The sequence below is a fragment of the Apodemus sylvaticus genome, chromosome 5 (assembly GCF_947179515.1).
Source record: "Apodemus sylvaticus chromosome 5, mApoSyl1.1, whole genome shotgun sequence".
In the NCBI taxonomy this organism is placed as follows: Eukaryota; Metazoa; Chordata; class Mammalia; order Rodentia; family Muridae; genus Apodemus; species Apodemus sylvaticus.
In genome coordinates this window covers 16,919,749-16,945,957 of record NC_067476.1, presented here as the reverse complement: position 1 = coordinate 16,945,957, position 26,209 = coordinate 16,919,749, and the positions used below count along the sequence as shown (strand labels likewise).

Here is a 26,209-nt window from a genome sequence, read left to right as displayed (position 1 = left end):
TGACCTGTTCCACTCTTAGACCTGTCTCTGGTACTTGCTTACTCTCTACATTTCCTGCATGTTCTGACCCTTCCAGGGAATGTTCAATAATACCTGAATATATTTTGGGTTGTATGCTTTTGGCATCTAGTAGGTAGAGAGGCCAAGTAAGCTGCTGAATACTGCCACCCAGGATGACAAAGCTGTTTACAGTGTTGAAATTGAGAAGCTTTGCACTGTAGATGACCCACTATCAGAGCTCTTCTGCCTAAGGCCATCTAGGATCAAAACACTGATAGCTAAATTCATCTTCCTAGTGTTTCTGTAGAAAGAAGTTTTGATAGCTAAATTCATCTTCCTAGTGTTTCTGTAGAAAGAAGTTTTGAGACTCATCTTTCTGTTCTGTCACCTCTGCTCATACCATCCTCTTTCCATTTCTCCCCATAAAGGATCAGCAGAGAACTACCCAAATACAAACTTACCTTTACCTGCAACAGTTTGTACCCCACATCTTTCAGGTCCGTTGCATGAGCCTCCACCTGACCTAGGTTTTTTCCGTATCTAAACATTTTCCTCTTGCTTCTACCCAGCAAATCCAGTCATTGAAGAGTTGTATCACTACCTTCTTGTCTTGCTTGTAAAACTGTACCTTCAGCAGTCTACTGTATCTCATACACTTATAAGGTATATCCTCAATTCAGAATCTTAGCACATTTTAAGTCGTTTTAGGCTCACACACTAAGATTGACTGGTGTATAGATCCCTTTCTTGGATGGTGGTGTGTGTATAGCTTCAAGATGGAGATTTCTACCAATATAATATGGTCTCCCTAATATGAGACCCTTGAGCTGCTAGCCAGCCAGCAAATGTAGACCCCAGAAGCATGTTCCTCCACCCTGTGACCTGTGCTCTGGAGCCATTTTCTGGCCTTTCCAAGAGCACTTAATCACAGCTTAGGCCTAAGGATCAGCAGCTATGTAGAAGTTAGGCAGGGATCACTTAACCAGGTCCAGATACTAATAGATACTTCTGTCCCAAGACAGTTTAAAGATTGTACTAGTAGGCTAGTCGAGAGTCAAGTAGAGAGGGGACAGTGTCAGAGAGCAACACGGAGATCCAGAGAAGGGAGGTGGAGTAAAAAGTGTTTACTGGGTAAAGGACCTGGGTCTCTGCATACTTAGGGTGTAGAGATGTTGAGAGGACCAGCCAGGTCCTCTCAAAAGAACCTTAGTGAAGATACACCACCCTTGTTACTGCTTTTCCTGTGCCTAAGGTAACAATGAGCAGTTGCTTCCCTTCTTGTTCTACCAGCTACTTTCTCCCATCTTGAACTGGTGGGACGATCTGCCTTCCAAGACTAATTCTAACTTCTTGTGAAAACCTTCCTTAAGCACTGGGATAGCTTATCTGTGAACCAGAGCACTACACTTCTCAGGAAGGGCATGTGCACCCATGTCTTGCATTATACAACCTGTACCTAATATGTTCTTCTCACATGTGCTTTTGGGGAATGGATGGGAAACAAATACGCAATCATAAAATTACTTTTGTACGAAGCAATGCTGTTTGTACCAAAATATTTAATGAATATGCTGTTAAAACAAAAGAAATAGTAATACAATTTTACTGGTTTATATTTCAGTTCATAAAGTTGACGCACAAACTATCCTAGCACACAATGTCCACACACCTAGTTTTAGATGGGCTTATACTGTTTGGGTTAACTGAACAAGACAGACACGGGAAGTGGTAGGGGATGGTCTGGGGAAGAGCAGGCCACTTATTATCTCCCCACTGTAGATGACCTCATCAAGCATTAGTAAAGCCAACAGGGGAAGAAAAAATAACTTGTGTCCTTATATACAAACCCAAGCTACCTGCACACAAAGCAGAGAGGATGAGCCACTTGTGAGACCGCTTGTCAGCATATAAATTAAAAAGGTTTTGTTTTTAATTTAAAAAAGGTGCTAAAACCGCCATTTCATAGCTTTAAAGTGAGAATCCACAGCCCATCATCTGACCAGTGAGATCTATACCTAGCCACTCTGGGAGGTTTCAGAGGCTTAACAGAGATCTACAGGAAAGTAGAACCTTTCAGTGTGTACATACTTTCATGTATTCAGTCTTCCTCCCTTGACTGACCTGCTATGTGAACATTAGAGGTCAAGGGGCTCTTGCCAGCTCCTACAATGGCAGGAAGAACAAAGCCCAATAAACCTTGAGTGAAAGGAAGTGCCCTATAACCACAGATGGCAGTGGTAGAGATAGCAGGTTGTCCGGGATTTAAACACTGTCAGTGCAGGGTACTGGGAAAGGTATTTATATATATATATATATTTATATATACATACACACACACATATATACACACACACACACATATATTTACACATGACACTTTAAACAAAATAAGAACTGTCCATGTCATGATTGATTCAGTCTCACAATCATGTGGCCCATTCCAGCCTTCAGAAGTAGTTTTGGCAGCTAATGATTAAAAAAAAAAAAAAGCCACGACTATGAGAGTTGCATAGAATTGCTCGGCAATGTGAATAATTCCAAATCAAAACCTATGCACTATATTAGTTGACAAAATTAGGTGACTTGAACTGTGACTACAAGACCCTTCTATTCAAAGTGCTTCTCATCTCTGGGGGCTTTTGCTGGCACTGACAGATAAGAATTACTCCAATTTCTGAACCCTGCTCCCCCCACTCAAAGGATAGAGTGTGCGTGTGTGTACATGTACACATACACACACAATGTTTTTTTAAAGGGTTTAGGAAAAAAAACCCAATACATTGGGGGATACCCCAAGTCTGGCTGTTTTAAGTGCTCCTATGCAGAAAAGAGGCCTGAATGGTACAAAGAGGAAAGACTCTGGTGCATGCCCAAAGCATCAGTTGGGTTGGCAGCCTGCTGTAGCAGCCCTAGCCCAATGACCTACCAACATACTATGCAGCTCTGACCTAGGTACATTCTGGTCCTGCAACATATCACAGAATCACACATCTGGCCAAAGAAGGCAACAAAAGGTGGTGTGTTTTCTGGAGGTTCTGGAGGGGCAGCTGCTCTCAGCATGTCTCCTTCCCTTGAACGCCAGTTGCTGTCTTTATGGAGCTCAGTGTTCGGTTAAACCAAGTCTTCTTGGCTGCCTGCACCTCACTGAGAGCAAGGCCCAAGTGGTGCTCCAAGTCCTGTAGAAATAACAAGTATGAGGATTTTTGTAATCCATTTGATCTTCTGAGGCAGGTATACAGTGCCGGAAGGTTTGGGAACTCTCTAATCTGAAATTGCAGTCTCTTAAATCACTGTCTCCTAAAACTTTCAGGCACACCATCATACAGTTAAAATTCCTGTACGTCCAAATCACTTAGTATGGTACCTGTCTTCATCCTTTTGCTGAGATCCCTAAGTAGGCAGTCCTTTGGTCCCTTTGGTGATCTGAGCTGCTTCCTCAGTCAGAATGGTGATCTTGATTTTTTTGCAGCTGCTCTCTGTCCATTCCCTGACCATAGCTTAGATATAGCTATCTTGGTGATGCTTTTTTTTTTTTTTTTTTGTCCTGGGCAATCATAAACCCTCTCTTAGTACCTGGTCTGACCCTGACAAAAGAGGATGTGTCCACCAGTAATGGACTGTGGCATGGGAAAGTGGGTCTGAAGTTCTAGACCTGAACCAGGTTCCTGCCACTCATGGTGCCCCAGTGATAAGAATGGCTGGAGGTTCATAATCATTAGGAAATATTCCCAAGGTCACAAAATGAGGTTAGTGATGGGTATTAGAAGGGTTTGCATTGCATTCTGTTAATTTACCATCCTCATATATTTTTAGTATTTAATATAACCTGAAAAAAGATTAAGACTCCCATTTCTTTTCCCCTTCCCCAACCCCCTTTTGTGTTTTTCAACACAGGGTAGTTCTGTGCAGCCTTGGCTGTCCTGGAACTAGCTCTTTAGACCAGGCTTACTCACATAGATACACTCGCTTCTGTTTCCCAAGTGTTGGGATTAAAGGTGTGTACTACCACCACTGGTCTAATACTCATATTTCTATATGGACACCAGAAGCCTAATCTGGATTGAGTTGGGGAGAGGTATTTTTTAAATACTACTCTATGTTGTACTAAAAAGATTTAATTTCTGTTGTAATTCTTAGCATGTTGAAATGGTTAAACACACTCTAATAAGAAAAGTGTTCTCCCTTATGAAGGAAGGGCTGTGGTCAGAGGTCAAGTGGTGCTGAGGTTGAGGGGGAAGATATGACATCCTAAATCACAAGTCATTTCTAGTCCATCCCATAGGTCTGACTAAGGAACATGTGTGCCTTCATGGCACTGCCATTACCTGGATCTTGCACTCAGCTTCTACCAACTGCAGTTTGGTTTGTGCCAGCTCTAGCTCCATCTCCCTCAGCTGGTTCTTGAGTGTCTCTTTTTCTTCATCCGTGTCCTCATCTGAAACCCCCTTGGCTGAGCTGGCACCCTTCACACGCCCTTCTTTGTTGAAGAAGTCTCGGCAGCGGTCACAGTCATCTACCTTTTGCTGAAGTGAACACCAGAAGTGAAGAGACCCCCAAAGATGGAACTCTATCAGATGCTACAGCATGTGACTCGGTGTCCCTTGTGAGTACCAGAAAAGTCTGGTGATGTTGGAAAAAAGTCAGACAACCCACTTCAAAGAGTACCTGGTTGGTATTTTATACCAAAAGCAATAAGAATATCCCCTTGATCCATTGTACACTGAGGAATTCTAGGCTAAGAAAACAAAGTTGCACATAATCAGAAGCTCAGATGTGAGGATCTTTACTAATTGACATACAGAGTATCCGACTGGGAACAATGAGTCTGCTTGTTCAGGCGAATTTCCAGGTTCTAAACACTTGATGGAAAAATTTTCATAATAGGGAAAAATGGGTAAATACTAATACTAGTATAAAGAAGATGCAAAACTGAATATAGACACTGGAAAAAACTCGGATCAGTAGTTAAGAGTATGTAATGCTCTGCTGTGGACCAGAACTACATCATCTGAATGTGTTTGATTCCCAGAACTACATCATGTGAATCACAACTGCTCACCAACTCCAGCTCTGGCCTCCATAAGCACCTGTGTTCACATCTACCCTTATAAACATAACTCATAAAAAAATAAATCTTCAAAGAGATATGTAAAACAATCACACACACACACACCAAAAAAAAAAAAAAAAAAAAAAAAAAATCACCAAAACAGGATGCCCCTAAGGAAAAAAAATCTGTGTTTCAAATTTAGAAATAGAAATGTTTAAAGAAAGCCTAACCTGGGATGAATACTATTTTATATCTTAATTTAAGATCAGGAAAGGCTGAAGAATATGCAACATAACCTTAACTGTAGTGTGAGGGGATTAACTCAGAAAGCTTTTAGTGTGTGTAACAGGCCTGAATTCAATATACAATGAGAGGAGAAAAGATTTTATTATAGTCTTTGAGTCTTTGTATTATAAGGTTTTACCTCTTATTTCTCAAATTTGTTTAGAAGCATAGAAAGCATATTTAAACAGATTAGTAAGAAACATATCAGAAAATTTTTGGTAGCCTTTGTAAGGTTTGAGAAATACTTTAAAGAAACTCTTGAGCTACAAAAAGCTCCCAAACTTGCAATAAAATATTAAAAATATTGTGTTTGAATCCCTTAGGGCAGAAGGTATGAGTGCAGGGATCTTCAGAATGATGGATTAGGAACCCTGCCTCAAGCCACACTTAGTGTAGCTTTCCCACAGATGTTTGTAATCCTGGACACCCAAATGTGAGATCTAAAACTACAGCTCATTGGGTCTTGTTCTTAGGTTTTTTTTTTTTTTCTTAAGAGAAATAAGCAAGTACGTTGTTGAGCCTGTGCCAAGCCTGCGGCCTGCTCAGCTTGCCTCACTTGTACCTGCTATATCAAGGATAGGTCATATTTAGAACTAGAGAGTATGAAATTCTTTAGTAAGTCTTACCCGGATTTTCTCAATTTCCACTTTATTGGCTGTCTGTTGCTTTTCCAGTCTTTCACTCAATTGAGAACAAATCTAAACAAATATAAAACCAGAGACTTTGGCTCAATGTCACCTGCATAAGTTGGACTTTGGGTAAATTCTATTACAACAGCAGAAGGAATGTGCTATGATTGCATAGGTGAGGTTGACACAAGCATAGATGGGAACTGACCTACAAAGTTCTCTATAGAGGGAGTGGCTTGCCATCATTCAAACACACTACATACATCACCTGACATTTTAAATGCTGGCTCACTCTGCATGCATGCCTAGTGAGAACTTAATCTTCCCAGGTAGAGATAAGCTTCCTTATTGTTACACTTAAAGAACAGGGGCTTGAAGCTAGAGTACACACTCTACCCACCATGTGCCCAGCCCAGCCCCTGGTCCAAAAACTTACCTGCTTATAGTCACCAATGATAGAGCTGTTCTTTTTAATCTCTGATTCTGCCTTGTCAAGTTCCCGGCGGCACATTTCCTTTAACTGCACACATTACAAAAAAAGGAGGAGGAAGAGGGGGTGGGAGGAGGAGGAGGAGGGAGGAAAGAAGAGATTATTTCAAATGAAAGAGGAAGCTTGGTTATTAACTACAGTGTAGAGCCTTCCAGAAAATACCTAACTCTGGCTGGGCTTAGTTTCTTCACACCCAACCTCCTTCCTCTTCCCAATGCAACACTAATCCTCTGTATTTGATGCCAATAGGAAAAATTCACATTTCTAGAAATGCCAGTGCCCAGTTCCAGTGGGGGCTTCTACTGAAGTTGTTCTAGCCATTGTACAAGGAGATAGTGTGCGCCAAATAGACCAAAAAAAAAAAAAAAAAAAAAAAAAAAAAAATCCCAGGAAAAGATGGCAGTGTATACAGGCAGTGTTTGTTCAGGCTCATGCTGGCTAGGCCTACCTGAGATGAGTAGTTATGAAGGCCCTGTGCAAGTGCAGAGGGAGAGGGTTGGGAGCTTGTTCTGGGTTCCATGGCACCCACAGCTTTCACAGTGATGTCTATGAGAGGCATCAGAGGACAAGGGTGGGAGGAGTAGGCATTCTGAGATGCACCCTCTCCTGTAGACACTAGCATCCTTCCTTTGTTTTTCATGCTGATACACAGGAGGTTGTCCCACCTCAATGATGTACTAACTCATGCTTTAGTTTTTAGGAACCATTACGTTTTATGGAGGAAATTAAAATGGCCTTTGAAAAGTAACTGAAGCCACTGTCTCCAGGTTCTCTAGCACCAAGAATGCGCCTCTAGCAGAACCCACCATCAGTATTGTCAAAATTCAGAGGTGAATGAGAGGAGGCAAGGATCCGCTCACCTGTGCAGACTCTTCTTCTAATCTCCTCTTCTCATCTTCTGCATCAATCAGCTTCTGCTTGGTCATCAGCAGCTCCTTATTCAATGCATCTGCCTTTTCCTCTGCCTGAGACACATTATTAAGCACTCATTACGAGCTTAGAACTTGAAAGTTCAGGACCCTATTGTAAGAAGGTAGAGTGAACCAGTCCAGACGGAGGAATGGCACACTCAAGGTTACCCCTAGGCTTCTCAGTGTGTGGTTAGTGCAGGGCAGCGGTTGGGGACTGAGCATTTTTTTTTTAAACTCACCTCATTGTTGAGTGACCTGTGCTACTTGAGGAAGTTTCTAAGCTCTAGGTTATCCAGCATAATATTCATCCAGTATAGTACCTAGGCTAGCACGAACAATGGGATGGCAGCTGAATTTTATCAGCTATTGTTTTGTCTTCCAAATGGTTTGTATTTCCTTCATGTATCTGACTAGTACTGCATGTGCTTTTGTTAAAGTTATTCAACAGAGAGAACCGCTTTCTCTGAAATTTTGAATGGCCATAGTCTTTGACTGCTAGAAAAAGACTATGGCCATTCAAAAGTCTTTTTCTAGCAGATAGAAATGTCTGGTGAGTAGAGACATGAATCCCAGGGGAACACAATCCCTGTGGTTCCTGACACAGATCCCTTCACAGATAACTGAAGAGTGGCTATCATGTTGGACAACAATCAAGGAAGCTAGGGATAGTCTTTTTTTTGTCCCTTCCTGGACAACTTTCCCTGGCTTCTCTGATATTAAGCAGTGTTGATATCACTTGTTGACATCACAGTGTTGACATGTGCCTTCATACACAGAACTGAGACAGGCATGACTTGACCAAACTCAGACATCTGCTGTCTACTTGCAGACTGTGTAGGCAGTGAAGATAGTTCACAACTTATTCCTCCACTGCAAACTCAAGAGGCAATCATAAGCAAAATGAAGACTGCAGATCACAAGGAAATAGAACACAGCTGATAGTACTTGAGCACAGCTGTGACTCGTGACCATTATCAGTGCCACTGAGTAGGTGGCTCATAGGAGGCCACCAAATGTGGGTCAGTGAGGGGAAAGCTGATCCAGCTGGAAGCCTTGCTTCCACAGGAGCAAGGTGAGGCAGTCTCTTCTGACCTCTCACAGTCTAGATAGACTCTGCAGCACCTGCTCTAGCTCCATTCTCGCTGGCTCTCAGCACTGTCAATGGGAAAGCACACACTGCCTAGTGGACTGCCTGAGTTATGGTCCTGACAGTCACTCTTATTTATATAACTAAAATGAGAATACCTAGGGATAATATACATAAATCCAAGCTTCTACTTCCAGTCATGAAGGGTGAATAGGAAGCAGATTCATCCTTCTACTCTAACCAGAATTTTGAATAATACCTGGGAAACAATGGAGGAGAAAAGAAATCTACATTCTCCTATCACTGGGGCTTCTGTAAAGGGTGTCAAACAGAAAATGTCTGAAAAGGCTAGGGTCCTGGGTGGTTGAGGTGGCAGAAACTGTGGGAGAGTGAAGGAAGTTAGAATAGTCTATAAGGGAACAGAAGACCAAGCAAATAACAAAGGATGCCGCAAAAGAGAAAAAAGCAGACAGGAGAGAAAAGCAATTCCTATCTGGATATAACTGAGCAATGAGGACTTGTGGGGCCATCAGGAAGGAAACACATGGAAGTACCTGTGGTCGCTCCCATATGTGAAGCCAAACTCCGCAGAGTTGGAAGAAACATAGATAAATAGCTAACAGGGCTGTCATAAACAGTGCCATAATTTCAGATGCTGATTTTTAAATAGCTTTGTAATAAATTATAAAAATCTTTAAGATAGTAAAAAATTGTACAAAGTAAATCTCCCCCAAAAGTAGGAAGAAATAACTCAAAACAGGTATTAACAGAACAAATACTACATAAAAATAAGTAAAGCAAAAGCTGGCTTTGGAAAGATCAACTTTATGGTAAACAGGTAGGGGGGAGGTGAGCATATTCCAGTATCAGAACTGTAAAGGGGACATTGGTAGAGATGTATAAACATCAGCAAAGCCCCAGAAGCTTCAGATATACACTTGGCCATCAAAGACAAGGTATGGGAAAGACAGTTTGATTAAAAAAAAAAAAAAAAAAAAAAGAACAGCAACTAGGCGGTGCATACCTCTAATCCCAGCATTTTAGAGAACAGACCCATTGGAATGATCTTAAATTCCAGATTAGCTCTGGCAATTTAACAAGTACCAGGTTAGCCAGGTCCAATTGAACTAATCACATTGAGACTGTCCTAAAAACAGATCCAAACAAATTCTAGCAGTTGTCATGTAAAGAATTAGAGACAGTCTCTAATTCATATAGCTCCATTATCCAGGAAGTCAACTCATAATTTCCTGACCATTAAGTTGTAAGCCTTATGACTAAGTTCATTAGATCATAAGTTCAAGTCTTGCCTGAACAATATAGTAAGATTTAAAAGAAGAAAATGAAAAGTGAAAGTGGAGTGCCAGGCTGGCATGTGTGAAGCCTCAGGTTCAATCCTCACTATTATAATGGCCTGAAAAACTAACAAATGATGCCATCCTACATGCTCTCTACCTAAGACTGATCTAAAGACCTTGGCAAGTGTGGATGGCAGCGGAAAGAGCCTGAAGTTACAGTCTTCATTCAAAAATACAATAGTGTATGTGGAAAATAAGACAAAACAAAAAGATAAAAAACCAAAATAAAACAAACAAACAAAAAAACACACCCCCAACTAGACTAGTCACAAATTTTGACAAGGTCAAAGGCTATATTGCACAAAACCACTTTCCAGTTGATTACTAATCACTGGAAAGTGCAATTAAGAATACACCATTTATAAGAGACTAAGACAGCCTTGTGAATTGAAAACCACAAAGTAGTGCTGAGAGGAACTGAAGGCATGTTAACATTAAGGTGACATGCCATGGGTGACAGCTCAGAGGCTGTTTACATGTCAATTCTCTCCAAAAGTTGACAGATTCCATGAAACCTTATTTAAAATCCCAGAAGGCATCTATTACTAGAACTCTTTAAGTCCTTTGTATTTCTGTAAAAGCTTTCCATCAAAGCATCCAAGTGAGTTTTAAAACCAACAAAGCCAGATTCCATAAATGACTTAATTTTAAAATTCATTATAAAGCTCATGTAATCAAGACACTGTAGTCCTGGCATAAGGACAGAGCAGGCTAGAATGTCAATTAGACCAACCCATGCAGAGTCAGCTAATGTTTGGCAAAGAAGCTCAGGAACTACTGAAATGAAGTCTAGCAACCTGCTGGACCTTGCTTTGCTGCTTTTTGTTCTAATGACATAGTCTTAAGGCAGAGGAGCAATCATGCTACAGGCGACTGAGACATGGTCTGTCTGTCAGTCCCATGTCATGGACCTTTTATAGGTTCCCTCTCCTCACAGCCCCAATGTTACTTCCAGTTGTCACCCTACGCACAAAGGAGAAGCTTTTATAGGGTCACCAAGGAGTCTGTAAACAACAGCACAAAGAGGCAAAGACAACAAAAGTGACAGGGTTCGGAAATAATAAAAAGAATGATATTCTTTTAAAAACTGAGCCTCTGAAGTCAAAAGAATGTGAGAGCACCTCACCTTCATATCACCTTCAGCAATGGTTTGGAAGAGTGTCTGCTCAGAACTGTGGGTGCTGCCCAAATGCATTTAATCACAGCATTCGGGAGGCAGAGGCAGAAGGATCTCTATGTAAACCCAGCCTGGTTTACAAAGTTCAAGGCCAGCCAGAGCTATACAGAGAAACCTTGTCTCAAAAAACCAAAAAGAGAATGAAAGACTGCCACAAGCTTCTGATGGCTTCTACCACTTTCTTACAGATGAGAAAATACAATTGTTGCTCAAGCTGAGCACCCACCTAGTGCTCTGGCCAACCAGCTGCTATTGTATACTGAGGACTGTTTTTAACATTCACTTCCATTCTGCACCATCCACAGCTGGAGGGAGCTGTGAGATGAACTCCTTAGCCCTACTAAAACATTCTCTGCTCTATGTACACAAGCTCCCTCTACTCTAGGCAGAAATGCCTGAGCAGTGAGAACGTTAGAAGGTTTCTAAACAGGGAGAGGAGGCGTAACCCTGACAAGCAGGCCTATGTCAGAAAGGCATTGAAAGCCCAGATGTTAGTCACAGAGAGCTAATGGCCTTGCACTAAGGCTGGAGAAAGAAGCCTTGTTGGTCATGTCTGATAAGCAGGTGGAATTCTGATGTTCTGTTCTTTGAATGCACTTTGGGGGGGGGGGGTACAGCATGCCAAATTATGCAATTCGGACTATACCTGTGCCATAGCCATTACTCCTCCTCCCTAGATCTCAGTGTTCAGTGACTAGGAAAGTAGAGCAGCTGATTACAGACCCGGTTTGTCTGAAATTTTTATTTTCTGAGATAATGAAAAGAATCAGCAGATATGGCCATATTTTTCTTTAATGTTTTAACAACCCTGAGAAATCAATAAAAGAACATGTTCTCAAAAAAAATATACTATATGCACATGATTTATATACCTGGGTGGATGTCAAGAACTTTCTTAAATGTATATTCTTTCTAGGGATGTAATGTGTATATGAATGGGAGAAGCTTGCAAGGTCTTGGAAGCCTAAGTATATAACTAGAATCTTGGCAAATGGACACAGAAGTCATGTCAAGATACTGGGAGGTTAAATCTAGGGGCCTGCAAAAACTGTAGTTCAGGGGCCATATCCAACCCTCCACCAATTTTTATAAGTGAATTTTTATTAGAAAACAGCCATTCATTCATTTATCTGTGAACTGCTTTTGTATCATCTAAGTTTCAGAAACTTGCAGTACACAAAGCAGAAAATCATTCTGTCAAGATCAGGGATACAAGCAATACAGTAATAGGTTGTTCAGTAGTGAACAGAATCCCCTTGAGCACTGTTACTCAGAAGGCTCACAACAGGAAGAGAAATGAAAGAAACTTCTGCACCTCTTCCTGTGGAATCCAGGAACTGCTGCTAACCTATAGCATGAGAAGTGGTAAAAGATACCCTCTTCCCCACAAACCCCACCAAACCCTGTCAATGTTTGGGAAAACAGGAAAAGCCTGTGAACACAGTGAGTAAATGTATAGAGGATGGCACACTGTAAGTCTCTTTGAATGAAAGGCTGACAAATGAGCTGGATCCTAAGGGAAGGGCTGATAGAATCTATATCAGTCAACACTAAACTTCAAAGGAGGGATCAAATGTGTTAAGTGTGAGTTTTCTCTTCAGATCTGTCACACTTACATTATCCAGGTCCTTCCGCAATGCAATTTTGCTGGTGACAAGTTCATGAGCTAAGTCATCGTTTTCCTGTTCCAACCTCATGTTAGCTTCTTGGAGCCGCCTATTTTCACGCTGCAGGAGAGCAGAATGTCAGTTATGGACATAAAAAATCAAATGAAAACACTAGGTTTTCAAAGGTTAAGCTTCAAAGAAAGTCTCCAAGTCCTGTGGAATAAAGAGATATGGCTCACACAATCACGTTTCTAAACAAACAATTCTAAGTTTCTATCTCCTCAAAGAAGTGTGTAACTGACTGAAGTAGACCTTTGTCAAGCAGCTGTCTCTGACTGACTGAGGAAAGAGCATCCGACCTGAGCAGCTGGTTAGGAGCAAAACAGCTCTTTTTTTTTTTTTTTTTTTTTAAACTCAGTCTGAAAACCAGTCTTGGAACTGAAGTTTTAAAAAGAGTCAATAAAGCTAGTTGTGGGCACAAGTCTATGATATAAAAGGCCATAAAACAAACCTCAAATCGCTCGATGGGGTCTTCCTGTTGGGCCTGCTGCTCCCTCATGGTATGGTACTCTTTTTCAAATTTCTTCAGCTTCTTTTGGCTAATCTGCCAAGGAAGTCACAGCACAGATGAAGAACCTGACCATGGTGGTGCTTATTGCCCTGGGCAGACCCAATTAATGTGGCACATCATTTACTATTTGGATGGAAATCTTCATAGATAAACATAAGCTCAAGACTGCCAGGAATATATGGTTACTGTGTAACTGCCAGGAATATATGGTCTTCTGTTACTTTGGGTTCTTCTTTCTTCTTCCCTTCTCCACCCTTTCAACCTTTTCAACCCTCTCACAATAGATAGGATAGAGAGGAAAGGAAAGAGATCCCTGAATAAAGGAGGGGTCAGAAAGGTATTGGTCTTATCGTTAGAATACTGCCTGCATCCCTTATCCACTTGTCCAGAGGCACCGCTTGCCCCTTTAATAGTCTAATATTTTACATTTGGTATTTCCATTTTCATATGATGCTAAGGTATCCAAGTCGGGGGCTGATATAGCTTTGTTCACAGGTGAGACTAATCTTTGTAAAAAAAAAAAAAAATCAGTGAGGGCTTCTCCAGAGCCTGTTAAAATTTTTGTCAACAAGTATATTCTTCCCGGGCTCCTTGACTTTGTCTCAATCTCTTAAAGCCACTAAGTGACACTGTTGTATAGTATGGTTGTCAAATTGAATCTATTCTTGTATCTCAGGGGACTGCCCTTCACCCAGCAAGTGATCCTTTACTGTATTCTTTCTCTCACTCGATTTCACTGTTCAATATTCACAGCTTCTTCCCTCTAGCATGTTAACCATTTCAGTTTGTAGACTGGCCTCTAGTACAACTGTCACTGATCACTGACAGTATTGGGGAATAATCCTATTTTGAGTAGTCCAGTTATTTAGAATTTGTTTCACTTAAGGTGAATGCATCCCATATAAGACCAGCGCCTCTTTAAACCACCTTCATTTTTATAGGAAGCCATCCTATCTTGTCATAACCTTGTTCCACACCATTTGCAGACATATGGTATATGGCTACTGGGAAAGTTAATGGTGATTTCATAATTCTGGGTCATTCCTCTTCCCACTGTGGTGGTATGGTTGGTTTGAGATTAACCTGTTCTCTCGAAAGAGGCTGTTTTATCAGTTTGTCCTCCTACCTTTTCAGCTTTTCTCTAATCCAACTGCCCTCCAGTTTCTTTCCCTCTTCCCCCCTGCAGAAAACTCCCATTCTCTTGTTCACCAGCACTGAGCCTTTTCACACTCCCTTTTCCAGTGTTCCTTGCCTCCCTAGAGTTTCCATTTCTACCCACAATTATTTTCAGTTGCATAACCAATTTTGCAACCCTTTCAGAAATGAGAGCTGAGTGAATTTTATTGTTCCATTTCAACCTTTTTGTTTGTTTCTCAGGCCCCTCCATTTTCACCTGCAATTTTTCCAGTTGCACAGACATTCTCCTTTCTTTGAAAGAGAATACACAAAGAAAAAGAAAGAAAACAAACAAACAAAACAACAAAAAACAAAACACCAGAAAATCCCCCTGGGAGCAAAGTAGAGGGGATATCCTAGCAGTAACAGTCACAATAAATTTTTTGTCCTGAAAAAAATATTCATTCCTTTGTACCCTCCAATTTCCTCTATGGCATTTGAAATCAAATTTTCCATTCTGCCACATTAGCTGCTACCTGTCTTTTGCTACTTTGTAGGTTCTTCTGTCTTCTACCATTCTCCCACCTTTTCAACTTCCTAACACTAGATAGGAGAGAGATAAGGATAGAGAGGAAAGGAAAGAAATGAATGAAGTTGGGGTTAGAGGGGAGTGATAGTATTGTTAGGTTAATTCCCGCTGATTAAGGGTGTTGAGTTCCTTGGGGCAACTTTGATCTTTGCCATCAGGATATCTAATTTCTTGTCCTTTTTTGCCCACAACTACTTAACAAGCCATGACCAACAACAACCAATAACCCATGTTACCGCTTGGGATCCGAGCTTTTATATACCCTCTAAAAAGTCCCCAGAGCCTCAAATGTCATACAATTGCAGAAACTATCTGCAGCTGGCAAAATCACACCCTTGCTAGAGCATGAGGCAAGTTATAGTCAACTGCTGTGGACAATACGAAGCAGCCCCTTATCCCACACTTAGGATAAAAATAAATTCTTATAAATATTTCTGTGTCCTTTAAAGGAACCAAACTTCCAAAATTCTCACAACAGTGTTCTACGGAATACCTTACAGATGGCTTTGCTCACAAGAATTTGGGGCCCTATTTGCCCTAGTAGTATTAGTTGTCATTGTAGTAGTAGCAGTAATGCCACCATTTTCTGGCCTTTTCCCACTGTACTAGTCTCTTCTGTGCTGCCCCCAACAGGCACAGTTCTCTCTGCCTTTAAAACAGATTTCACTATGCCATAGTCTGTTCTCAAGCCTCTTGTAAGCCACAAGGTGGAACCTCCCATCTTCCTGAAGCCGCTGTGCTGAGGAAGATGGGAGGTCATCCTACTTCTCTAGTTTTCATGCTCCTCCACTTGTCTCTCTCATGTGGGATATTTATTCTTTCCCTTCCAACTCTCTTTTCATACCTATCAGGAGTTCCCTCTGTACTTGCATCTACTTCTCTTGCAGCAATCTTAACCACAATTACGAGTGAATCTTCTCTCTCTGGAAGAGTTAGGAGAAGGATTGAAGGAACTGAAGGGAATGGCAACCTTATAGAAAGATAAACAGTATCAAGAAACCCAGATCCCTGGGAACTCCCATAGAGTAAGTCACCAACACAAAGAGCATACATGGGTGGTCTGTGCCCTCCCCCCAGCACATATGTAGCAGAGGACTGCCTTGTCTTGCCTCAGTGAGAGAGGATGCACCTGATCCTGCAGGGCCATAGGGAAGGGAAATGCTGGGGGAAGGGAGGTTGGGGGAAAAGGGAGAGAGGTAAGTGGGTAAGGAGCAAGGGGGCAAAGGGGATGGGGATGGGGTGAATAACTCTGGGAGGGGAATACCTGGAAGGGGGGACAACATTTGGAATGTAAAATAAGTAATTTTTTTTTTTAAAAGAGTGACCCTTCAGGATGTAGCTCTCCTTTGTTCAATTCCTTTTAAACAGCTAACTCATTCTGTTTCAAAAACTGTATTTAAAAACTATGAGCTATAACAGCATGATAAAGCAGACATGTTCAGTTTAGAAAATGACTATAAACCTAGTGCTTATTTGTTTTCAAACCACCAATTATCAATATTAAATTATTTTTTTTTCCAATCAACTTCTGGCCCACAGGTCCAGGTAAGTACAGATAAAAAAAATCTAAGTAGAATGGGTAAGCCGAATGTATGTCTGCAACATGCTAGTGGTAGTGCCTGTGTATCTCTGTGGTCATCTTTTGATAGAGCATCCTGGTGGATCTTTTCTCACTGGCTCTGGTCTTCTATACAGGCTGTAAGCAGATGTGTCTGAACTGGAGTTCTGTTTATGGAATCTGGCATTGCTATCCTAAAGCCACTGCCCAGGGTACAACTGTTAGCTCTGGCTACAGTCTCCACAAAGATGCTCATTAAACACAGGAGTCCACAAGCTGTAGGGATACCTCTACCACACATTTCTGTATTACCCAACTAAGGAGGAAACTTTTCGTGTTCTCCTCAGTGATGTACCAAAAACAAACAAGCAAACAAACATACAAACCAGAAACCACACATACATAAACATCTGTGTGATCAGTGAATTTATGTACTAATCCTATTAGATAATGATGAAACAAAGTAATTGAGGCTTTTGGGCGGCATACTCTTCTACCCAGTGCTCTTTACAGTCTGGGCAAAAGAGAAGTGAAGGCAGGCAGTAAAGACAAGTCTCACTCTCATTCAAGACCAAGAAAGGATTAATATTTTCTTTATAACTATATACTTTGGAAGGCTAATTTCAAAATAATTCCTAGATTTTATTATCTTTGATTGAAGCTGGTCTGACTCCGCACCCTCAGTGTCCAGTGAGTGTGATGAATGCTGGGTCCATCTCATGCACACAATTTTTTGTTCTTTAGTATTTTCTGCATAGGAGTGAGTTATCTTTATTATTTATTTTCATACTTAAGAAGTACTGTAAGAATTATTTTGGGTTAAGATAGTTGTTTCTTGTCTAATGATGATGTGATCTACTTAGTCTATCACCAAGGTGTCCCGTCTAGAACTAGATACACACAGAGCACAAAGCCTCCATCTTTCCTGGAGATTCCAAGTCTAAAATTCCAATCTCTCTACCAGCTCAGTCTCTTCCCATCCTTCTCAGTTGTTGTCTCTCCCACAAACTCTTGCCTCACTGTGACTTCCTCCATCAGTGACATGTGCTTCCTTCCAGCTCTTACTGATGCTAACTTTATGAGCTTGGATGTCTGCATACCAGAACCAGCTAGTTTAGGTTGCCCCTACACTCCAGCTCCCAGCAAAGAGAGTTGGCTCCCATGCTGACTGATAGGCAGAAGCCCTTGAAGCAAGAACACTGATGGTGATGGCGGCTCACACATACCAGGCCAGCTCTTCTTTATGTCCTTAAAGCACCAACTCAATGCCTTCCTGGAGCCTCCAAGTCCACAGCTTCTTAGGTGCTGCATCCTTACCATATTGTGTTCTGTGTCTGTTTTGCTTGCCATCATGCCACTAGTGCCCAGTTAATGTTGAATAGGATGCGGTCTTCCTTCATAGTTTGCCACCAACCATGTTTTTTTGTAAAGCATTAAGATACATAAATTCTGCCAAGACAGAACACTATTGCTTACAAAATTCTGTCACACAGTAAGCATGAAAATACTTAACCAGTAGAGACAAAGTCTCCACTCAAATATCCAGATTCACTTCCTCTTGTACTGGACTAAGTGTAGGTTATAACTTCAGTGGAGCAAGATCATGTCAGCACTTGGCTCTGAGAAGTAGCACTGCTGGGAGATTCCTTCGCACTGGGCTTTAGGTAGAGGCCTGCACTCTCCCTTCAGTCAAACTCTGTACACCAGCTCTTATTTTTCATTCATTCAGTTACGCTCTGTGTATGCACGCACATATATATCCATGTATGCCATTTCCAATGCACCATGTGTCACTTATGTAGGTCAGAGGACAGCTTCGGGAGTTAGATCTCTACTGATAGATACCATGTGAATTCTGAGGCCTGGATTCAGGCTGTCAGGCTTGGTGGCAAGCACCTTTACCTGCTAAGTTATCTCAATGTCCCCCAGCTTGGTATTTTGGTTCCAATAGTCCTAAACACCTCTCTCCTTCAGTCATTAATCTGTCACGAGAACTGAATAATGCACTCTTAGATATAAATATATGCTATCTGCCCTAGTGGAGCTGGTTTTTGGTATTAAGGCTCATGATGATGGAGAGAATGAGAGTAGCTGCTGACCTGGTCTCTAGGTGCAACCTGCTTAGCTCAGTGAGTAACATGCCAAGTCTTGGCTCGGTTGATGACTTGCTTATCTGTGAAATACTAATAGTGCTTCTGAGTGTTAGCCTAACAGAAGACTGTCATGTTCAGTGCTCAGAAGGCTCTGTAGCACTAAGGAAGTTCTTTTCAATAAACTGTAATTATTCCTTGCTGTTGCAGTCATAATCTGGTAACCTATCTATAAGGGTTTGTATATGCTTGTCCCAGGAAGTGGCACTGTTGGGAGGTGTGGCCTCATGGGTGTGGGCTTTAATACCCTTGTCCTAGCTGCCTGGGAGCCAATCTTCCACTTGCAGCCTTCAGATGAAGATGTAGACCTCTCAGCTCTGCCTGTACCATGCCTGCCTAGATGGTAATACCTAGATGATAATGGACTGAACCTCTGAACCTGTAAGCCAGCCCCACTTAAATGTTGTCCTTTATAGACTTGCCTTGTGGTCATGTGTCTGTTCACAGCAATAAAATCCTAACTAAGACACTTAACTATTTGAATTAGGAAACAGAGCAGTCCTCTGAATAGGCACTGCATATATCATACTAAAGTCCATTTACACAGAGACACACAAAGTAGCCTGGCCTCTGGAAAAAGAACAGGTTTCCAGAATGCCTTCAGAAAGTTTTATAGAGATAAAAGGTATGCTGGTGAGTGTGTGTGTGTGTGTGTGTGTGTGTGTATGTGTGTATGTGTGTTGGGGGTTGCACAGAGAGGGATTGGTAAAGGTAGGAGGTTGACTGTTAGAGCTGCATGGCCAGACTGAAGCCTAGAGTCTGGTGATCAGGTGGGTTGTTGGGAACAGACAAGAGGTCTGCTGCAGGAGGGATCTTGATGCAGAGCAGGGTTGATGGTGATGCTGATCATTATTGTTTTCTTTTCTACAGGCAGCCTTTAGTCCTGCACACTCATTTCATGCCTGAAATGTAACTTCCACAGATACATGATTCAGAGGCTCCATGCTGCCACAGCAGGGTTCTGTTGTAAAGGAGCAGAGTGTTCACAGCTACCTCCAGGACTACTGACCCACCTCACAGCATGACTCTCTTTTTTATTCTAGTCTTACACCTCACACTTCTTGGGACCCTACTCCTTCTCTCCCTCCACAGCAAACACCACCTATGTAGCTTAGCCAAGACTAGTCAGGAACTGTGGATCCTCCTGCCTCTAACCTCCCAAATCTGATGTCCAACCCTTTCATATTTCTTGAATCAAAGCTTAAAAGGGCTAGAAACTCTTTTCACTTTCCTTTCAAAAAATTATGCATGACACACTTATAAGTATGAAAGTGTCATGCAGCTCCTAGGAAACTCATAAGGGGGATATCCTCAAATGGTATTAAGATACTGTGTAGCAGTGGGGACAGTTTCCTATCTAATAACTCATAAACAACCTGAGCTTTACATTAAGAATATGAGACCTCCTCAAGAGGGAACACCCTCAATCCCATAGTTAGCTCATCTAAGGGCGGGGGTGTGGGGAGTAAAAGGCCCAAGAAACCAAATGAATGTGCACAGAATAAATGTAGAGAAAATTAAGGCTCATAGGGCCCAGAGAATATGGTGCTTTTTAAGCAACAGAGCCATCTTGTGGTCATTTCAGATGCTGCCATATCAAACTTATTCCTGCACTTTTGCAGGACAAACAGGAAGAGTATCACTGTCCCAACAGTACACTTGCCTTAGATCCATGCCGGCTGTGCCCTCCCTACCCAACACTAAACTGACAAGTAAGATGCTTGTAAACTAACTATGCAGATACTAAGTCACAGCACTATTACAGAACTGAAACACAACAACACACAAGTATTTGTTTGCAGGCAGTGTTCATATCAATCAGGAGGTACAACCCAATAAACAAAGCACAATTTTAAACATTTAAAAATAACAGGATACCAAAGGATGGTAGAGGAGTCCACCACCAGAGAGCATTGTGTCTATTTTCTGCGCTGCCTTAGGCCTCCTCCCACAGGTGGTGCACAGGACACAGGGCTAAGGAGGCATCTGCTAGTAAATCCACACATAGTTCCACTCTGCCAATAGCTTAATTCAACCTCTCTGTTTTCCTCAGTATGTGTTGGTGTTTAGTATAGCAGCAAGACTGAATTACCCCCTGTGCATTCTTTACTCCATCTTTTAGCAGTAAAGTCTTATGTCCTGCAGTCTGGTGAAGCTGCAGGCTTCCTGTGCTGAATGAATTTCAAGAAAAATTAGCCTCACCTAGAATAAGTATATATAAGGGGATCCATCCAAAATACACCACAGACAGGCCAAGTCCCCCAGGTCTGGAAGGGACTTCATAGCCACAGTGTACTGTATGCAACTACTCCAAAGGCAGGGCGTTAGTCTTACTTCACTGAAAAGGACAGGCAAGGACAAAGACATAGGTCAACTCTTATTTGAACTATGGAAATAAAGTATCAGTCTACAAATATATTTTCAACTAATGGCACTTAGAGCTGGAATCTCTCTTTTTTTTTTTTAAAGATTTATTATTTATTTATGTGAGTATGCTGTAGCTGTCTTCAGACACACCAGAAGAGGGCATCAGATGGTTGTGAGCCACCATGTGGTTGCTGGGAATTGAACTCAGGACCTCTGGGAGAGCAGTCAGTGCTCTTAACCACTGAGCCATCTCTCCAGCCCTGGAATCTCTTTTTAAGACTTGTTCAAACCATTGTAAAAGAATAAGTTGAAAATCAACAGCATATTTATCTTGCCAGCCAGGCAAGCAGTATTTATATGTCAGATACTACTCTTAATATTAAGGACTTAGCGAGAACTACTCTCCCCTCTGCTGTCGACTTGATCTTTCAATGAGGTCAGAAGGCTGGGGAAAGCTGCTAAATACTATGACTAGAGAAGACATCTCTGATGTCTGAGGTGAAGACTGGATGAAGCAGTGGTGGAACCAAGCACATAGCTAGCACAAGCACAAAGTTTAGCATGTGTAAAGCATGGAGGGGTGTACATGCTTAGTGTATGTCTGAAAACATAAGGAAGCTGGGGGGGGGGAAGGGAAGGGGTCTGAAGCAGAAAGATTTAAAAAAGAAGAAGAAGAAGAAGAAGAAAGAAGAAGAAGGAGGAGGAGGAGAAGGAGGAGAAGAGAGAGGTCTTGTATAGGAATTGTGGGAGACCTTGGGAGTCTTGGCAGGAACCCAAGTCTGAGTCCCAGGGTAAGATAAAATGCCTTTAAGAGTTTTCCATAAAGGAAAAAGGGAAACCACAGATAGGGTCACTACAGAAAGGAAATGGTAGTGAAGTGGTCAGAGTTAGTGTATACTTTAATGACTGGCTGGGCAGTGTAAAGATAAATGCAGTGAATAAGAGGAATCAAAAGTGGAAGCACTGTCCTTGTCCTAGGACCCTAGGAGCATCAAGACCAGGATAGAGTGAGGAGAATGGATGCGGCCATCTCACACACTGAGCCATGTGAGGAATAGGAGTGTTTATCAGTGCCAGCTTGCTTGGGTGTTTGCCATTCGCACCCGACTGTACAGTATTTTTTATCTGTTTGAAGAAACAGAGATAAGCAAATTCTAGCAGTAGAATCATTTCTTGAACATTTAATAATTGATAGGCAGTATATTAATCAATGGACATACTATTGTGGTTAATCCACACATAGAAACACTTATCCAGGGCATCTGGCATGTTGTGATAAATCTCAACAGAGAGTGTTACTTTTCTTATGCTAATAGGAGTTATTTTATCATCCCTTTAACAGACCAGAAGGCCATTCCAAACCCTAGCTGCCTCCTCTAGTCTAGTGTCTGCTCTATAGACAGTCACACTCAGCACACAAGGCAACATAAAATTCTGCACTGTACTTTATATGAGTCTAAATACAATCTTTGTTCTGACCCTGTCTCTACCTTGAAATTCATACTTAAAGCCTCTTGAATTACAGCATTTTCTCTTTGAAAGTACAAACTTATGAGAACATTAGTACACTGGGATCATTTATTTTTTTTTCTGACCATAAAAAAGCCTGTAAGATATAAGATTAAGGCTTCTCCATATTTTACTTCTTTTTAGAGAATTTCTGATCACAATAAATGTCAAGGGGTCAAGACAGTTCAGTGGAATTCAAGAAAATAAAATTCTGTCTGTGACAAGGTCAAAGTCTAAAGAAATTCTGTTTCAGTTTGTCTTTAAGCTGGACAGTAACACTCTTTCTATAATGTAGATGCTAAGGGCCAATCAAGTTCAACAACTCAAAAATGTTAAGAAACATTCATCCTTCAGGGTCCACAGAGAGCTGTGTCCAAGAAGCCCTTAGATACAATCTCTAGACTAGTTATAATACCTAAATACAATATTTAGGGAATATTGAAAATGAGGAAAAAAATTGCACACATATATTTTTCTCCAAATAACTTCAATCCATGATTGATTGAATCCATAAACAGGAAATGCACAGATACAAAAATCCAAAGTACATATGAAGGTATTTTGAAACCAGAAAGGTGGGCTGGAAAGGTGGCTCAGCAGTTAAGAGCACTGAGTGCTCTACCAAAAGGTCTTGAGTTCAATTCCCATCGACCACATGGTGGCTCACAACCATATGCAATATGCCCTCTTCTGGTGTTGCTGGTACACAGCAACAGTGTATTCACATACATAAAAATAAGTAAAATCTTTAAAAAAGAAAGAAAGAAAGAAAACAGAAAGGTACAGAGGTATACAACACAACATCCTTATTATTAGATATAATTCCATAATCTGATAATGGGAGATACTGCATGCCCTCAGAATTGTCACTATTTTGTTTACTTTTGTTTTGTGAGTTAGCCTTGCTGTATGGTTCAAGTGTGCTTGGTACTCATATGAAGCCCAGGCAGGCCAGAAACTAATGATTCTCCTACCTTTGGCCTCCTAAGTGCTGAGACTACAGGTGTCTATCACCTAGCTCAGTAAATATGATTTTGTTTTTTATTTCTGACATGGCATTACACCTGACTCCATGAGACACCGCAGCCAAAACACAAGTCTTATACAACGACAACATTCTGTAATTATCTTCAGGCTGTGTATATGGGCTATATATGAAATACACATGAATTTGTAAAGTAGTACACTTGAGTTCTAACCCCAGAATTGTGCAGTAAAAACAGGAATAGCAACATTGCTACTCCCACCAGAACAACAAACATAGCAATAAGCCCCCAAGAGTTTCAAAAATACTTTGGCGGCAACCATTCAGAAAAAGGGGCACTTGATGTGAACTATCAAGTATATATTATAAGCATTAACAATTTTATCAGAAAATCTGAGGCATCAACTGAAAAAGGAAGACTAAGTTGATACAAATGTCGCTTTACCTTTGTGTTGCAGGCAAGTTCCATGAGCCTCTTTGCGTTTTCTTCTGAGCGGTATCTTTTAGGGAGCTGAACCCTGAAGAACTTCAAGGCACCTTCAAAGTCTGTCAGCAGCAAGTCATCCTTGGAAGTCTTGAAGAAAATAAGAAAAAACATCCACATGTATGGGAAAAGGCCTTTATGAAGATGCATAAGAAACAGTTTACAATCCCAACAATATTTCTTAGTGTTTGTAGAGTAACTTGCACACATTCCATCGGGGAAAATGGCAGACCACAGGAGCATGAGATGAAAATTAAATACACAACAGTACAGGGCAGGACAGCAGACTCCTCAGTTCACCACAGATATATACCTTTAGTAATCCAAGGGCGACATTAAAGATGACACTTATTCCCTGAAAGAGAAGAGACAAGACAGTTTTATTCTATGTACCTGCTCTGTTCTGTTAGCTTCAGGACCATTAAGGAAATGTACTTAAAGGAGACTCAGTCTCCAGTTTTCCTCAGAGAAGACCTTTGCCAGCCTTATCCTCACATTGAAGCATGCATGCTTTTCTGAAATAGTCTATGACACCAAATTAAAATATTATAGTAAATAAATAGTGACCTACAAATATGGCAATCCCAGGTACCCCAGAACTGAATTTCCCTTAAGGTCTCTAATCTGTCTTCCTCATCTGAACAAAATGGGAATCATGGGCTAAAGAACAGGTGTTAACAACTATCTTCAAATTAAACTCAAACAGTGTCTGGGCTTGGTTCCTATAACTTATATATATATATATACACACACACACACACACATATATGTATACGTATATACGTATATACACACATATGTATATATATACACACACACATATATGTATACATACACATATATAAAAAATATTTTATATATATGTATATTTGTGTGTGTGTATGTGTGTGTATGTATATATATATATATGTATATATATACACACACACATATATATATATACATATATATATATATATATAAATAAATTTTTTTTTTGAGACAGGGTTTCTCTGTGTGGCCCTGGCTCACTCAGAGATCTACTTGTCTCTGCCTTCTAAGTGATAGGGTTAAAGATTTGTTTCAAAATATAAAGACAGAACCATGATACGTTATAATGATACAGTGGAAAAATCTAATATTCCATTTAATATACATTTGCAAAAATGCATTTTCTTATGAAATGCTCCTTTAGGTCCAGCTCCCTAGAGCAAAAATGGTGAAAGAATATACACTAAAAATTTATAAGTAGTGAAATGTAGAGACAGTGAGGTTAGATTATTTTCAATAGTTTTTAATCACATTTTGTAAAGTTTCTGTCATAAGCACATTATTTATAATTGTTTGTTGTTTTTTTTCTTTTTTAACACATACACACCTTTCAAAACTAAAGCTATGTCATGGCTAAGAGGATTTTTCACACTGCCTTGTTCCTTTTAGTGACAATGTTCTACTTCAGCAAATTGCTGTCCAGCCTAAAAACATGTCCCTTTCATCTGGCATGGTCATGTAACTCAGCCCACCCCTACCCAGCAAAGCCTCTAGGCAGGAGATGTGGCACACATCTGTATTCTCTGCATGCAGGAAACCCTAAACAAACAAATAAGGTACCAGCTCCCAATTCAAATTCAGGTATGAGAGCTATGGCTTAGTTCTTAGGTTAAAACTCTGAGAAAGCAGAGTACTGCCAACCTGTTTTCCTGTCCACAAGAAAGAAAGAAACCTCTTATTTCACTTGGCATCACAGAGCCTAACTGAATACTATCTAGTCTAAATGTCTGATGTGTCTTTTTGGCAGAAGGCCTCTGTGACAAAGGTGAGCAGAACACTGGCATCATGAAGAACCACCTCAACCCAGACTAGGCAGTATCAAAACAAACCAGAGGACAAGAGATTTGATAGAGTTTAAAGTAAACTGTACTGCATACCCAAGTCTACATCCTGTACTCTGATACATACCTCACAGAGGAGCAGGTCGATGATATGGAAGACCATGTAGAGAGGGAATTTTGCAGTGAAAAGTGTAAGGAACCACTGGGAGGCATACATATGTGCTTCAAGGCTGATATCCAGGAAGTGGTTGTACAGATCAGGAATATATTCCTGAAATAGCAATCTTATTAGTTCTGGGCACATATGCAGTTATGCTATTATTTCTCAGGAGGCTCATAAATCTGCCAGCAGTAGCCTAGAAAATCATATACTTGTGTAATATCTAAGTGTTCATAGCACTTATCAGTTCTTTTCAGACTACAAACTAGTTGAAACAAAGAGAAATTCCTCCAGAATAGTGACAAGTATTTAGAA

General features: G+C 40.9%; 1 protein-coding gene across 5 annotated transcripts in view; it reads right to left on the bottom strand.

The window, feature by feature from the left end:
- Nucleotides 1-2,473: 2,473 nt before the first annotated feature.
- Rabgap1 (RAB GTPase activating protein 1) overlaps nucleotides 2,474-26,209 on the bottom strand; it is a 122,518-nt gene continuing 98,782 nt past the window's right edge. For all 5 annotated transcript variants that reach the window (XM_052182397.1, XM_052182398.1, XM_052182400.1 and 2 more), the window contains 10 exons: nucleotides 25,862-26,005; nucleotides 24,237-24,278; nucleotides 23,885-24,013; nucleotides 13,106-13,198; nucleotides 12,604-12,714; nucleotides 7,315-7,419; nucleotides 6,401-6,484; nucleotides 5,962-6,033; nucleotides 4,326-4,523; nucleotides 2,474-3,176 (listed from right to left, as the gene is read on the bottom strand). In XM_052182397.1, coding sequence (XP_052038357.1) covers nucleotides 3,054-3,176; nucleotides 4,326-4,523; nucleotides 5,962-6,033; nucleotides 6,401-6,484; nucleotides 7,315-7,419; nucleotides 12,604-12,714; nucleotides 13,106-13,198; nucleotides 23,885-24,013; nucleotides 24,237-24,278; nucleotides 25,862-26,005 — 1,101 coding nt within the window. In that variant the 3' untranslated portion in view covers nucleotides 2,474-3,053. The remainder of the gene's footprint in view (nucleotides 3,177-4,325; nucleotides 4,524-5,961; nucleotides 6,034-6,400; nucleotides 6,485-7,314; nucleotides 7,420-12,603; nucleotides 12,715-13,105; nucleotides 13,199-23,884; nucleotides 24,014-24,236; nucleotides 24,279-25,861; nucleotides 26,006-26,209) is intronic.